The 17,443-nt window shown below is 37.4% G+C and overlaps 1 protein-coding gene across 9 annotated transcripts in view; it reads right to left on the bottom strand.

Annotated features, from left to right (window-relative positions):
• The window catches only part of Creb1 (cAMP responsive element binding protein 1), a 70,316-nt gene that overhangs the window by 24,678 nt on the left and 28,195 nt on the right, over positions 1 to 17,443 (bottom strand). For 5 of the 9 annotated variants that reach the window (XM_029474398.1, XM_029474401.1, XM_021152017.2 and 2 more), the window contains 4 exons: positions 10,959 to 11,059; positions 7,011 to 7,153; positions 3,030 to 3,212; positions 988 to 1,138 (listed from right to left, as the gene is read on the bottom strand). In XM_029474398.1, the coding sequence (XP_029330258.1) occupies positions 988 to 1,138; positions 3,030 to 3,212; positions 7,011 to 7,153; positions 10,959 to 11,059 (578 nt within the window). Of the gene's footprint in view, positions 1 to 987; positions 1,139 to 2,018; positions 2,083 to 3,029; positions 3,213 to 7,010; positions 7,154 to 10,958; positions 11,060 to 17,443 lie in introns of those variants that run through there. The other 4 variants (XM_029474406.1, XM_029474413.1, XM_021152182.2 and 1 more) reach the window with 3 other exon arrangements.

Here is a 17,443-nt window from a genome sequence, read left to right as displayed (position 1 = left end):
GGTTGTGAGCCACCATGTGGTTGCTGGGATTTGAACTCTGGACCTTCGGAAGAGCAGTCGGGTGCTCTTACCCACTGAGCCATCTCACCAGCCTGCAAATAAATTTCTAAGAAAGGCTTTACCTATGCTTTATAGCTTCTCTTATGTACCACTTTAACTTCTTAAGACTAACATTAACTGTGCATTAAGGCTTTGTCGGGAATACCATACTTTTTAGAATTTCTCTGTTTTAAAAGTGTTTGGATGTTAAGTTATTACTCTGAGTATTACTCTGAGTTATTACTAAGGCCAGGCACAGGTTGTGATCCCAGAACTCACAGAGGCAGGAGTGTAAGAGTTCCAGGCCATTCTGGCCCACACAGCAAGACTCTGACCCCAAAACAAAAACAAGACAGGTGGCTGACCAACCACCTCTCAACTCTAGTTCCAAGAGATCTAATGCATTCTTCTGCCCTTTGTGGTATGAATGTGGTACACATACATACATACATACATACATACAGGCATTCACACATATGCATAAAACATGCAAAAATAAATCTTTAAGTGTATAAAAATGCAAAAGAAAGTATTCATTAAAACAAAAATGGCTACTCTATACTTGTTATAAATAAATTTAATGCAAATAAACTAGAGTCTAATGTTAGTATACATATGTGACACTTTGATGAATATTACTTATAATTTTTTAAAAATTAACGTATCCTATTAGCTAGAATAAAGTACAAATTCATTAAAGTTTTATATTTCTCTTGTGGAAAAACTATGAAGAAAAATTACTTTTTTGATTGAAGACTGACCTAAAGTTCCATTAGCCATCTTGTAAATGCAACTTAATAAACAAAGAAGCTTTAGCAAGATCCACTAATTCTACCAGAAAAAGAAAATCAATGCACAGAACCTACTGTTAGCAGATGTAACGGCACACCCAGAAGAGTTTATAGACATACTTGACCCATAGCATTTAAGTATTTGGAATCTCTATACCTGTTCTTCATTAGACGAACCTCTCTCTTCCGTGCTGCTTCTTCAGCAGGCTGTGTAGGAAGTGCTGGGGAGGATGCCATAACAACTCCAGGGGCAATGGTGCTCGTGGGTGCTGTGCGGATCTGGTATGTTTGTACATCGCCTGAGGCAGCTGCAGAGAAGAGCGAACAAGGTATAAGACACAGAAACACTACAATTTAATTCAACTGTGTTTCAATCAATCTAAACATACTTAGATTAAAAGGGAAACAGGGAACAGGACTCTAGCTAAAAAGAAGATTCCAATGGACTGTACTATTAGTACAGGTACAGGGCAGGATGCCTCAGTGTCCCTGCTGAGTCTTATATTTATGTTGTGCTGGGATGGAGATCCATTCTGTGGTTTACATGCTTGTCAACTTTAAGTCTAAAAGAGGGCTGAGCATAGATGATCCTCCTACACAGGTCTCAATATCTTCCCTTGATTTAAGATAAATTCACATTAAAAAAAAAAAAAAACAAAAAACAAAAAAAAAAACCTCAAGTAGACTCTTGCCACGACATAAAAACGACCATGATTTTTCATAAAATAGCAAAATAGAAGAAAAACTGGCCATTTGATGCCAATCATGGTATATGTAAACATATCTTAATATAAGTGATTAAAACTAAATAAGTAAACGCTGAATTTTTTTCTTTTCAGTTTTCTAAGACAGGGTCTTACTATGTAGCCCTGGCTGTCTAGAACTCACTATGTAGACCAGGCTGGCTTAGAATTCAAGAGATTCACCTGCCTCTGCCTCTGCCTCCCAAGTGCTGGGATTAAAGGCGTGTGGTTTGGATTTTCCTCACCATATATACAATCTCCATATGTGAAAAAAAAATCACTATTTGTCCATTATTTGCTTCTAGAAACAGTGTCATGATATGCTTTCATAAGTACCCTAGTACTATGTGAAAGATTTTGAATGTCTTTATAAAATCATTCATATCAGTTAAAAACACCGATTGTATCGTTTGAGGGACAAAGATTTATATACTAAACATGTTACCATATTCAAACTGACGTTGAGAATTCAAATTCACTGACATCCTGCTTTACAATTTTTTGAGTACCTGCATGTAAAGTGAAAAGGTGTTTTACTCCCACTAATAAGCAAAATATTTTTTTAAATATCATTGGTCTAATAACAAGATATATAGTATAAATTTATTAGACATTGTTAAACAAAAGATGTTCTACTTGGTGTTGTGATATGATCCAAAAGTACTTATCCATGGTGAAGGGATATAACTCTCATTAACACAGGCAACATTAGTTATTATTAACAAGGTATTTTTAGAAGCAAATATTATTTTTTTAGTCTATAAATTTTTAATCTGGTAATATTGAACTATGAACTGTTCAGTGAATTAATGCTGAATAGTTAACACTCTCCAGAGTCTTGAAATTTTGGGAAAAAAACAAAACAAAATCCTCTCGTCCACCGAGGCTTAAGGGCAACTTGTTCTCCAATGAGCAAGGATCTGCATAATGATGGATGTTCTTTTGGAATGTTCTTATCCAAAATCAAAATTGAGATGACTTCAGAAAAGCTCTATATTCCTTTTAAATTAAAAATAATAAAAACAAGACAAAACAGATAAAACAGCAGAATCCACTAGAACTCTTTAATAGTGACATAGCACACAATGAGGAGGGAAAGAAAGGGGCCCAAGGGAGCTAGTGTTACTTGAGGCCATTCAGCCTGGCTGGAAGTTCCTCATTTCTCTTCTAACATATTTTGGTTCTCCCAATCCTGACTACTGAAGGCATTAAAGGCAGGAAAAACCCCTTTTTAGCTAAAAGATAGTTGTTTTTATGCCATGACATTTTCATCCAAGTGGAAAGTTGCATGAGAAATATTTATGTATTAAATACATGCATATCTAAACTGTTAATATCTAAATCTATACTGAAGAAAACTATTTTAGTAGTGCTTTGTAATATACTTACTTTTCATGAGTATACACATTAATTTTTAAAAGAATGTACCATATGTATGAATTCTTAGTTCTATTACCTTGAACAACAACTTGGTTGCTGGGCACTAGAATCTGCTGTCCATCAGTGGTCTGTGCATACTGTAGAATGGTAGTACCCGGCTGAGTGGCAGCTGCATTGGTCATGGTTAATGTCTGCAGGCCCTGTACCCCATCCGTACCATTGTTAGCCAGCTGTATTGCTCCTCCCTGGGTAATGGCAACTAAAACCCAATGAATTTTATTGTTACAAGTTTAATTAATACCACATAAGACTTTTAAAATACACTAAACCCATGCAATTAGCAAAGCATAATCTAGGAGAAATTATTCTAGAAAATAATATCACCAAGAAAGACTTGGTATATTCAAATAACCGTGTACTCAGGAAACCATATCCAATTTCTATGAGAGAAGAATACTCTATGAATTGTACTATAATAAATAATGCATGGTAACAATATAAAAAGTGAAAACACAAACTCTTTTTGAACTTATTTAAACTTCAAGGAGGGCCTGCTTTACAACAACACTTTCCTTTACAGCACTGGAAACTCCCTCAGATATTTTTACTATCTGCTGCTTTAATTGTAAATACATTTTTTTAGGTAGAAAACTAATTAATTAATATAAGAAGCACCCAATAAATATTTGTTAAAAGTATATTTAATAAAGCCATCTGTCAGTGAATTATATTTTCTAACTCTTAAAACAACTTATAAACTCTGTCAGTAGTGCACTTAGACAGCCATGTGAAAGCATGATACTTCTCAGGGGGCTAAAGCAACAACAACAACAAAAAAATCACTTGAGCTACGAGTTTAAGACTAGCCTGAGAAAAATATTAAGACAGCATCTCAAAATAAATCCAGGAAATTAGTAATATTTAAGAAAAGAAAAAGAAGAATCAGTAATACATTAATGTGCAAGGCCCTGGGTTCAGTCTCTAGCACCTACCACCCACCATCTCCACCAAAAATCTCATCAATAAAGACAGGAAATACCCTGGATCTCAGTTACTATGTGTGTCTCATCAAGTTTAAACTCAGATCCAAGACCCTCAGCTAGATGCACCTCATCTTGCTCTAAGCTCCATGTCTGGGTCTTCACAGAGCCTTCTACTGACTGATGAGTAAGCGCACTAGCTACTATCTGGCAAATGAAAATTAATCAACACTCACACAAGTCACCCTTATGCAACAGTACACAGAAAACGTTACTTGAAAGGTGAGTTCCTGTCTTGTTGGTACTACATAATCTTTAGATACTAGAACTGAAAATTATGATTGACTCCTCAGATAAATCTAAGGATCAAGATTTCCAAAAAAGACTAAAAATTGTTAATTTTACCTGAGCAATTTCATAAAGTGTGTATGTGTGTGTATATGCATGAATGAGTATTGAGAATCAAACTCTCACTCACAGTAGGAATGCACTCCATTGATTGAGGTTTGTTCCCAGCTTTCCATAATGGATTATAATTGCATTAAAAGGAAAGTTTAAAAAGTGTGGTATCAATGTATCTAACGATGTTACTGTTTAACAGAAGTGAATTAGTTTGGGAATATCAGTGAGATCTGGGGAATTATACCATCCTGAGTGGTGTGTACACAGAAAATTGATAATTCACTGTTCAATCAAGAGCTATGAGTTCATTATTATTTAGTCACTTTATCAAGGTGATAAATTTGTGGAAATTAACATACTAGCATATATAACCCTCCTATGTTAGCTAATGGCAGATTCTCTATCTTAGATATTAAAAAAATGTCTAAGAATTGTTCTACAACTAATTTTGTAAGATTACTTGGAAAGATCTGGAGACGTGGCTGCTTTTTCTATTCCCAGCACCGACAGGGAGGCTCACAGCCATGTGCAACTAGTTCCAGGGCACTGGACACTCTCTTTTGGCCTTTGCAGGAGCTGCACACATGTGGTGCACAAAGAAAACATCCATGCACATAAAGTAACAATACACCAAGAGGGTGGGGAAGGGTACGTTAAAGAATCAGAAGGTTAACAAAACCTCTTCATTTCTCATACTTAATTTGCAAATTCAGATGTATTTAATCAACACTCTACTTTTTTCTTGAATACCCAGCAACAGGCTCAAAGTGAATGGAAGGAAAAAACTACACAAGAAAAGATATGGGCTACTCTGTTAAGATCATTTGACTTTGTTATTGTTCCTGGAAATCTAAAACCATCTGCTCTTACAGAACAGATGCATAGTTGTTTCTCTCTCACACACACAAACGCCAATTCTTTAACTATATTCGTCTCATCTAAGATTTGAACATGTCTTTAACTATGCAATACTTACTTGTCCATTTGATAACTTTAAAAGTATAAGACAGTTTTGACAAAACCAAATTCATTAAGAAAATTATTATCTCTAGGTTTAATTAAATTACTACCAAAAAATATGAACAAGGAAATATAATTATGTAAAATTTTAACTTTAATAATCTAAATACAATTAAACTGCATTAGCTGAGGATCTGTACAGGACAGCTTATTAAAAAATAGAACGAAAAAGGATATATATATATATATATACAATCCTTCCTAATGGGAAAGGCTGAAAGAGGTTTACAGTTTATGGATATTATAAATCCAACCCTTCAAGTTTGGTAACCATGTTAACTTTACAAGCTACAAACTACAGGGCTGTAGAGATGATTAAAGGTTAAGAGCACTGAATACTCTTCCAAAAGACCAAATTCACTTCCCAGCGTCAGCGTGGTGGCTCACAACCACCTGTAACTTCAGTGTCAGAGGAATCCAGCTCCCTCCTCTACCTTTTACAGGCACCACATACATGTGCTGTTGATATGCATGCACACAAAGCCATCATACACATAACATTTTTTTAAAATTAAAAATAAATAAGTTACAAAAATAAGTAGTTTGCCATACATGTGAGTATTCATTATTTTGTTTCTTAGTGGAAAAGAAAAATCAAGAACATGATGCTAAACCAGTTTCATTAACGGCACACATGATGTACCAAAAGGATAGTACATAAATGAATAAAGGTTTAAGAAAAATCTCAAAGTATAGTACATTTAAACTAAAGTATCTAAGGGAATGGTAGGTAATCGGTTACTTCTCCCAGTCAGCTCCCGTATGTCTCTTTTCTAGTTCAAGTACGAATCCCTGAGGTAGTAAGTTAGGTCAGGAAGATGACATACCCCTCAGTATGTTCAAGTCTTATACAATGTCAGAGAAGAACCATCTTCAACACTTAAAATAAACTGGAAATGAAATTATCTCAAACTAAACACACACACACAGACACACACAGGCAGGGTGAGGAAGATATACCTTTTTACAGCCACCAATAATTTAAGGAAAAAAATCCATCTAAGCTTATTTAGCTCAGTTATCACAGATAGTAAAGACAGTTTATCAAAAGCACCATCCTCATGGTTCAGACAGATGACGTGGTAGCTAAGAATGCTTAATCCTCTAGGGGACTTAGGCTTGGTTCCCCGCACCCATATTAGGTGACTCACAAGTGTCTGTCACTCTAGTTCCAAAGGATTTGATCCAAAGGCTTCCCAGAACTGCTGCACATAGGTGATGCATATAAACTCATGCAGCACACACACTCATAAATAAAAAGAGCAAATCTTAAAAAAAAAAAACAACAACAAAAAAAACCCCTCCCTTATAAATAATACTAAAAGTTTCAGTGTTGGAAAAGCTAAAAATTTTCCTTTAGGAATCTACTTTAAATACAGCTGGAATACAAATTACAGGCTGGCAAGCCAACATCATGCTAAAATTAAAAATAGTAATTTGTGCATGAATCATGTAAGAGACATGGCGGAAGGCAAGATAGGATAAAGGAAAAAAAAAGTGACATTTCCATAAGTGCCTCTTAACAATTCTTTAATAATGTCTGACAGTAGGGCAAACAATATTGGCAGCAAAAGCCTTGGCATTTATCACTTTCTCAAAGAGACTCTAACAGTTTTCCTTCTCACTTTTCATAATAGAAAAAATGTATTACTCACTGTACTGCCCACTGCTCGTTTGGTAAATGGGGGTTGGCACTGTTACAGTGGTGATGGCAGGCGCTGAAGTCTCCTCCTCTGACTTTTCTTCTTCAATCCTTGGCACCCCTGGTGCATCAGAAGATAAGTCATTCAAAATTTTCCTAGAAAAATAAGGAGCTAGTTTAATTAAAAAAAAAATTCACTAAGTACAAATAAAGATTAGAAAACTACTAACGTATAGGACAAAAATTCAAACACATGAATAAACTCCAAACAAAGCAGGAACTTCAAATGCAAGAATTGCGTGGTGGTATTGGGGGGGGGGGCGGCAGTATACAAATAAAACTACATGTTTATTTTATTTTCTGTGATGCGTTTGGGTGTTTTATTTGCACATGCCTGGTGCATGCCTGCAGAGGCCAGAAGAGGCCACTATATCTTAGACTAGAGCTCCAGATGGTTGTGAGAGACTATGTGACCTGGGGATTGAATCTGGGTCCTGTAGACCATCTCCTCTTACTCACTCCAGCCTTCACAAGCCGTGTGTCTGTGTATATACACATATGAACGTACATGCGTACGTACGTATGTATGTTTGTTTGTTTGTTTTCCAAGACAGGGTTTCTCTGTGTGGCCCTGGTTATTCTGAAACTCACCTTGTCACCCTGTATAGAACAGGCTAGCCCAAATTCAAGAGATCTGCCTCTCTGCTTCCTAAGTGCTGAGATAAAAGGCATGCACCACCACCACCACCTGGCTTTGTGTGTGTGTGTGTAGCCCTGGCTGTCCAGGAACTCCCTCTGTAGACCAGGCTGGCCTCGAACTCAGAAATCCGCCTGCCTCTGCCTCCCAAGTGCTGGGATCAAAGGCATGCGCCACCAATGCCCAGACAGTGTCTTATTATGAATCTCAGGTTGGGAAGATCACAATCCTCCTGCCTTAGCCTCCCCAGTACTGGGATTACAGTTACATACCTTGCATGCCTGGCGCTATCTCTATCTATCTATCTATCTATCTATCTATCTATCTATCTATCTATCTATCTATGTGTACACACACATATATATATATATAATTGTAATATGAAGAAATATTCCTTATTTAGGATTATCGTTGAAGTTTAAACACTATCAATTTAGTCTCACAATCTAATCTAGCTCCCCTTTGTATGAGAATCCAAACCCACAGCTAAGACATTATTCACATTTTAGTTCTCTTTGCTCTAGATCGTATTGGCTGATAAAAATAAATAACTTTACCTAATAAAAAAATAAATTATAAAATAATAATAATAAATAAATAAATAACTTTATTTCTTCATCAATAAATCCAGAATCAGATATTTGAACAACCTGTTTATTTTGTAAGTGGTTTCAGAGACTTTCCAGTTGTCACTACCATTTCACCTTATTTTTCCAGCCCATTTCCTTTGCCTGCTGTGACCTTTCAAGGCACTCATGCTCCTAGCACCAGGGCACTTTATTAAGTTTGATGGTTCTATCATTTGCAAATCTGATATGCACGGCTTCTATTTTTTTCAGAACAATTACTGGTGAAAATATCAAGCCACAAGAGACAAAATGGAGCACCTTTCTGCTGTATACAAATTAACAGCTTTATAATGATAGGTTGTTCCAATAAAAACCTATTTTGTATAATCAATCAATTTCATTTGTCTAACCTTGCAAGCATACTATAAGCACCTGTTAAATAGCTTGCTATAATCTAGACAGATATAAAGGCTACATTTCAGGAACTCATAAACTTCATATAAATAGTATCTCAGTGTGAAGGTTTAACTATAAGGTAAGGTAACAGTACCCTTTACAACCCCTTCTCTCCATGTTTCCTTTAGAGAGCTTTCCTTTGATTAGTAAAGCATGATTGATTTAAATAAATAACTTTTGCTAGGATTTTGGCCAGAAAAATATTAAGACAAACATAAAGCTGGCATTTTTGTGGGTTTTGTTTGTTTGTTTTAAGTGTGAATGTAGTAGGAGGTATATGTGTGGAGGTCATAGAACAATTTGGTGGAGTTGGTTCTTTTCTTCCACCCTTATGTGGCTGAAACTCAGGTCACCAAGCTTGCATCAGCATGTTTATCTGCTGGAGCCATCTGGCTGACTGGCAGCTATGATTTGCGTAGGATTTAGAAGTCATGTGACTTGCTTCTTAATACTTTGTTGGATATGCTTCAGGATCAAAGGTATTACATACTAACATAAGATATATACTTCAATGTCTCAAGATCTAACACATGCTATATTGAAAACAAAAGAGAAGCAGCTCACACTGTTTCTAACTCTAGTACTGGAGGGCCTGACATCACTTGTAGCCTCTGCAGGTACTTCATGCACATGGTGTACAGAAATACAAATACTCACACACACAAAATAAAAACAAATAGTAAAGACTATACATATAAATGCCTATAATATATATCCTACAACATAAAATTTCTTAGGACCTCAAAATTAATTCACTAATAATATTTAGAATTTATAATTGGATGAGGATAGAAAAAGAGCTTAGTAGTAACTCTAAGCAAGTACATGGAGGAAGATAAGGCAATCTGTGGCCTCCCTTCCCCCCAGCCTGGAACCTGCCTGCTCAAGGGTGGAGCTACCCGCTCATTCGTCCTGCCACGCCTACCTACTGCTGGAACCTGCCTCTGCTGCCTGGAGTCACACACGTGTTCGTCCTGCTACTGGACCCTGAGTTACTTGGCGGGAAATTGGGTTCCCTCCCCCTTCCTTTATAAACTGAGTGTCTGGAAATATTAAATTGAGTCTTGATCAGAATGTTGTCTTGACTCCATTGTTTCTTCCGCCCCGTCTAGATTCCTCTCTTTGCAGGGAACTGCCATTCTCAGTTGAACCGTTCGTGTTGTGGACCGCGGGCGGGCCGCAACAGCAATCAACTATTTTTTTTAAAAAAGGAGTAAGGCTAGATAGAGGGCTCAGTGGTTAAGAGCACTGGTTGCTCTATTATAAGGCCTGTTTTGATTCCCAGCATCCAGAGTGATTCACAACCATGGGTAACTCAGTTCTAGGGGATCCAACATCTTCTGACCTCTGTTGGCACTATGCACACAACTGGTGTACAGACATATGCAGACAAAACATCCATTAACATAAAACAAAATAAATCCAAAAATAAATAAAGAATAGAAATTTACATAAATAGGCATAATTTAAACTAACACAGAAGGTTACTGTAAAATTCTGAAGTTAACTGAATTCTTAAGTAAGCATGAGATTAATAGGTAATGTTGTTTCTTGATATACTTAACATGGAACCAATTGATATATTGTAGTAATTGGTTTTGACCTTCTTTTGGGGCAAGGCATAGACTAGGTAGGTAACATCACAGTTGCACTCAAACTTGAGGATGTTAGCAAAGAATTATCCTGAAAACGATTAAATACAGCTGTTTGCTAAGGACCATGACATAAAAATCGCCTATAAATGTGTGACTAAGCAGATCAACAGTGTACCAAGAACGATGCTAACACTCAAAGGTAACTCAAGCTTTTTAAAGGGAGAGCAACAGTCTGCACAGCTACAAAAACAGAAGGAGGGAAATGTCCTACAGCTGCCAGAGCAGTGCTTCTCAATCTCCTAACCCTACGACCCTTAACACAGTTCCTCACAGTGTGCTGACCCTCACCTAGAAAATTATTTTCGTTGCTACTTTGTAACTACAATTTTCCACTATTATGAATCATAATGTTAGTACCTGTTTTTCCAATGGTTTTCAGGGATCGCAAACCATAGGTTTGAGAACCAGTAGTTTAGAGTAATAGTCTTATTTTGTACTGTAAACATCAGCTTATTTGAGAAGTAACTCAAGAGAAATAATCTGCAAAGTACTTTCTGGACCAGCTTTATCGGTGTCTGACATCTCTACCTGCCAAGTACTAAGTCTTCCTGCACGTCTCTGACTGTAACTATTAAATCACATACCTGTAGGAAGGCCTCCTTGAAAGGATCTCCCTTCGCTTTTGGGAATCAGTTACACTATCCACAGACTCCTGCGAATCTTCACTTTCTGCAATAGTTGAAATCTGAAAGCAAAGAATAACTTTATCATGATTATCAAATTTAGTTCCCATAAAATACTTAAGTCCAATACAAGATGTATATATAAATCTTATACACACTTCAGTTTTTAACGGAGACAACCACACCACTAAGATTCATCTCCTATAGACTAACATGATGCCATGGAGACAAAAATGTTTGTTCAGAAAATGTTTTTAATTTCTACCAAGCGATCAATCCTGAATATATCACCACAGCAATGATTTCTTGCAGTTGTTAGAACAGAACTGCCAAGAAAAATAAGGATTCTGACATGAGTTAGCCCTAAGTCTATAATAATAATATGATTTCCTGTAATTGTTGTGCAAACACAGATTTACAGTTGTATAAGTAAGTTAGTGATTCTTTACCAAGTAGTAGACTATTGGCTAGTTTTATGTCAACCTGACACAAGCTAGAGTTATCAGAGAGGTGGAAGCCTCGATTGAGAAAATACTTCTCTGTAAGATCTGGCTGCAGACCAGCCTGTAGGACATTTTCTTATTAGTGATTGATGGGGTAAGGTCCAGTCCATTGTGGGTGGTGCCATTATTTCATAAGCATCAGGTACCAGATGAGCCCAGGTCTTATGTTCATTGAAGAAGATAGAAGAGCTAAGGAACAAGCAGGATAGGCAACTCTATGGGGCCACAAAGCTAAGGAGTGTGGCCTTTGCTGCAGTCAGCACTTCCACTTTACAAGCATTAAAATCCTGGTGGTCCCAGTGTCAGTGCTGTCATAGCAACAAGCTCACAGCACTTTAAATCACTCTGGACTCCAAATCTGTAAAATTTATATGACCAAGTTTTTCTAGCCTATACTATAAGGGTCTCATGTGCTTTCTTCCATGTGACATGATGCTGTCACACTACTTCTCGGTAGTGTCTTAAACAATACAAGAGGGCCTGTGTGTGTTAGCATCGCCTCAAAATAATCAACAACAGCAACATGTAAAACCATATTCAGACAAATTTGAGAAATTCCAAAGGAATTCCACATGCAGTCTAAGGCTCAAGGACTCTCGGGTGGACACTCGTCTTGCGCGCGTCCAACTCGACCACGCTGCAACAGGATCCTTCTGCACACGTTTATTGGGAGAGCTTGATTGTAGAGGCGAATAGACCCCGAGCCCAGCCCTGGTGCTGCTTTATATAGGCCTAGGAGAGGCGTGTCTCATACCTGGATTGGTTATGCTTGGTTGATGCTTACCACCTCATTTGCATTCCTACATCTGATTGGTTACTTTCTCTCTCATCTGATTGGTTAACTTCTCTCTCTTCTGATTGGTCAATTTCTCTCTCATCTGATTGGTCAATTTCTCTCTCATCTGATTGGTCAATTTTGGTTAATTCTCAAAACCTCATCTTGGCAAAAAACTTTCCTGCCTATGTATGCGTGGTGGCCAGCAGAAGCCTGTGACACTCTGCAACGGCACATGTGGCTTCCCACACATTCGTGTCTTTTAACAGTGCTGTATGATGCATATGCTTATTGCAGAGAAAAATAAGGAATGCTCTAGCTACTATACCTAGCCTACTCTAGTGTCTCTATACAAATGTTCTTACGAATAAAGAGAAGATCAGAAACTAGGAAAAGAAAAAAAAACAAAACAAAAAAAAACCCAGAACAAGAAAAAGTCAATAGCCAATAAATACATTCATAGTAGGCACCACTATGGCAAATGTACTTATTTTGGCTAATCTTTGTTCCCCTTTGGCTTTCTACCTTTGACTCTCACATATGATAGCCCCCATCCTTAAAACCATCTTAATATTTTTTCCTGGGGGAAAGAAGAGGCAGAGAGTTTTTCCTGGTCAGCTAGGCTGGCCTCAGACAGACAGACCTCCTAGTCCTGCTTCTAAATGCTGGAGCTATAGGTATGCACTGCCATGCCTTACTCTTAACAACTATCAAGATCTTAAGGATACACACTGACAGAGGAATACCTCATTCATGTTGAAACTCAATAAAACAAGCTCTATGAGCTAGTTTCTTACATACTGGGCTTGGGGATGTGGCTCAGTTGGTAGAGTGTTTGTTTAACATGAACAAAACCCTGGGTTTGATTCTCAGGACCATATGGAAGAAAGTATGGTGCCTTATGCCTACAAATGTAGCACCTGGGAGGTAGAGACAGGAGGATCAGTAGTTCAAGGTTATATATGCCATACAGTAAGTCCAAAGTCAACTTGGGCTTTATGTTTCAACAACAACAAAAATCAAAATATAAAAAGAAATAAAGTACAGATTAGTTTTGAAATAAAATTCTGCTTTTTTAGTTGTAACTTTGTTTCCTACACCAACTCAGTAGACTTTGTTGCCTTAAAAGATTTTGTCTTTTCAAACAGGAAGTATTAACTAAAATGAGAAATCCAAACCACATGGCTATAAAGCATACCAACACTGAGAGCTGTGTATCTTCTTACACTTGGGCTTAGATGGTTACGATGCAGCAGCTCTAACAAATGCAGCAATCAGGAATGGGGGTGTTAACATGGAAGAAGCTACACATGTGGGGGCCAGGAATACATGGGAAAACTCTGTAACTCTCAATTTTGCTCTGAATCAAGCTGCTCTTGAAAAATGAAGTCTTAAAAAAATTATACAGGATACATGCTTTTTACACTAATAAAAATATCAAGATTCAATTTTATAACTATTCATAAGTGTAAGAAATTAAAAGTAACCATTTAAAGTTAAAAACCTAATATAGGTTTCATAATTATCACATTCCAGTAAGAAAGCCCCCCCCCCCCCCCCCCCCCCCCCCCCCCCCCCCCCCCCCCCCCCCCCCCCCCCGGTCCTCACACCTCCTGCCACGTCTCTTAATGTCTATGTCCCCAAATTCCTTAAACAGGTTTTTACCTTTGGCTTTTTGTAAACAGTCTGGACATTGCCAAAACCCAAATCATTACTTATTTTTATAATTTGAAATTTTAACAGAACCAAACAGTGACTAGAAATTAAGAAATGATAAAACATTATTAAAACTATACTATCCTTTGCAAACTTAAGTGTTCTGCTTGGCTGGTTTAAATAACTTTTTACTCAATGGATCAAAAAAAGGCCAGATCTTAAAACTTGATCTGCTATCTCCCTTACATTAAGAAAACTGGGGGTTGGAGAAATGGCTCAGATAATAACACCAGCTGGGGCCGGGTGTGGTGGCGCATGCTTTTAATTCCAGCACTTGGGAGGCAGAGGCAGGCGGATTTCTGAGTTCGACCAGCCTGGTCTACAGAGGGAGTTCCAGGACAGCCAGGACTATACAGAGAAACCCTGTCTCGAAAAACCAAAAACCAAAAACCAAAAAAACAAAAAAAAAAAACACCAGCTGATCTTCCAAAGCCTGAGTTCAATTCCCAGCACCTACATGGAAGCTCACAACCATTTCTAATCCAGTCTTCAGGATACTTTCCTTCTGGCATCAATAGGTACCAGGCATGCACATCTTGTACAGGCACACATGCAGACAAATAAGAAAATTCCACGTGGACATATATGTTTATTTGTAAATTTTAAATGTTATTTATTTAAAAAGTTCTTAGGATAGGCTAAATATATTAAATAAATTATTCAAGTAGAATTAAGTTTTCATTAACAGTAAGAACAATGTCATTAAATGTTCTTCATTAAAAGATCACTAACAGCCAGGCAGTGGTGACATCTTTACACCCATCACTCAGGAGGTAGAAGAAGGCATAATCTCTATGGGTTAGAGGCAGCTTGGTCTACAGAGCTAGTTCTGGGACAGCTAAGGCTACACAGAGAAAGCCCATCTGGAAAACCCAAAAGATCATTAACATCTTTCAACAGTGATTCAAGTCAAGTATGGAGGCACATGCCTTTAATCCCAGCACTGAGGCAAAGACTTTGAGGGTTTCCTATACAGTAATACCCTGCCTGCCTAGGTCTACATTTTTGGAAATGTGGCTGGATATCTACCAATTTAAAAGAGAACTCTAAATGTAGAGATTAACAAAACTAAGTGCCTTTTAGCTGTGCTTAGAAAATAATTATTTTCATTTACATATTGCACTCCAGTAAGAAGATACATTTTTTTTTCCTTTTTTGCAACAAGATCTTAGTATGTAAATCTCCACTAACGCTGACAGTGAATAACTGAGGAAACTCTAAGACTTTAAAGACTGAGTAAAGAAGATAAACTTACACTGTTTACCATAAAAAAAGTTAAGAAAGCATTTTCAAATTTCTCTCGACAATTTCTTATAAATAATAATCCTTTCACTTGTGGCTAAAGCCCCCTCCCCACAAAGATAGTACAAAGGGATTTCTATTAGGTAAAATATCCCTCAAAGCCCTTGCTTGCCATCACCAAGATCAGAAATTTTGGAACACTTGTCTTGGGCTAGCAAAACAAAACCAAATATCCCTCCCAATCCCCCAGGCCCCCAAACCCACTACTCATTCTTAATTCAGACACAGTGATGCTGTATGATAGCCAGAACGGAACCACTAACTATGTTGTATAAGGCTTTACCACTGTCTCCATCATATCATTGATGAGGCTATCAACACTGAGGAAGTCTCCATCGTTTTCCTCCCCGTTTTCACTCACTTTAACCAGCAGGAACATGCTACTCTTTCAAATCACAAACATCCTCATTTCCACATCTTTGGCTTGGCTTAGCTGCCTCTCCTGCTGTCTGGTTTCTGCTCACTGTACTGCCCAACCATCTTCAGTGAGTTCCAGCACACTTTCCTTTGCATCTTGCCCTACCCTTTCCCGTTTGATTAACTCTGCAGCACTTATCCTCACCTGACATATTTTATTTTCTCATAGTATGTCTCTCTTCACTCAAATGTGATCTTCATGAGAACAGAGATGTACTGTTTGTTCACTGCTGCCTTTGATAGCACCTAGAACAATGACTGGCACATAGCATGTCATCAATAAACATTTGTTGAAGAAATGGATGTAATAATTTATACTCATAAAATCTATGAATCCTTTCTGGTACATTTAGACAGCACTATATTGAAATGTGGCCCAAATTGGTAAGTGCCACTACTAACCCTATATACACTGTGAAACTGCTGTCATTTTGCAAGAATTCTCATGTCACCTGTGAGATGTGATTTATACACGTAAGAATAAATTAAGGCAGTAAAGTGAAACTGTACATAAAATATTAGTACAGCTCAGTCTCCAATATTACTATATTGAAATATATCAACAGATGTCCTAGTATTCTTACTCTTCCATTAGGAGAGTCATACCTTGTATATTTTGGAAACTTTATACATAACACTAACATTCTACCATCTAGAAGTTTGAGGGATACTTCCACCCTGTTTGATAAGCTATTGTAAACCACTACTTCCTAGTTATTAACACTAACCACTGCTAGCTGGCTCAAATAACCATCAAAGTTTAGCACATTCTTCCGGTGTAGAGTATTTAATGCAAAAGAAACACATTTACATCTCCATATAGTCCAGGCTTCAAGGAGTCAGTTTTCTTTTTCAAACATGTATTTTTAAAGTTATAAACATAGCTCACTGTGATAAAAATGTATTCTTGAAAAGACAAACACAGATTTCTATCAAAGTTAAGGACATTTAATACTTGAGTTCAAATTATTTTGCCCCAAGATAAGATAAAAAATAAGAATACAGGCAACAATTGAATATCATGTTTTATTATTTAAAAACTGTAATATGGGCTGGGCTGTGGTGGCACACGCCTTTAATCCCAGCACTTGGGAGGCAGAGGCAGGAGGATTTCTGAGTTCGAGGCCAGCCTGGTCTACAAAGTGAGTTCTAGGACAGNCAGGGCTATACAGAGAAACCCTGTCTCAAACAAACAAACAAACAAACAAACAAAAAACAAACTAAATCCTGTAATATGTATTTTGTAGCTTAACTTTATTTTTTAATAACAAAAACTTTCTGTAAGTGAAAAAGAGAAAGTAAGGGCCATTTGTGCTTACCATCACTTGACCTATTACTATCCAAAGTAGGTCTGATCTCTAAAACTCTTGACTAGCAGGCAAGCCCTAGAGAAGAATTCAGGGATGGTACTAATGCTAAGATCATATGGAGGATTGGCAAGGTGGCATTGCATGAAATACAAACTAAGTCACAGGACTACTTCTTTTTTTTTTTTAATTTTTTTTTATTACATATTTTCCTCAATTACATTTCCAATGCTATCCCAAAAGTCCCCCACACCCTCCCCCCCTCTTCCCTACCCACCCATTCCCACTTTTTGGCCCTGGCGTTCCCCTGTACTTGGGCATATAAAGTTTGCGTGTCCAATGGGCCTCTCTTTCCAGTGATGGCCGACTAGGCCATCTTTTGATACATATGCAGCTAGAGTCAAGAGCTCCGGGGTACTGGTTAGT

The sequence above is a fragment of the Mus caroli genome, chromosome 1 (assembly GCF_900094665.2).
Source record: "Mus caroli chromosome 1, CAROLI_EIJ_v1.1, whole genome shotgun sequence".
In the NCBI taxonomy this organism is placed as follows: domain Eukaryota; kingdom Metazoa; phylum Chordata; class Mammalia; order Rodentia; family Muridae; genus Mus; species Mus caroli.
The sequence above is the reverse complement of the archived record's forward strand: the minus strand, read 5'-3'. Positions and strand labels throughout refer to the sequence as shown.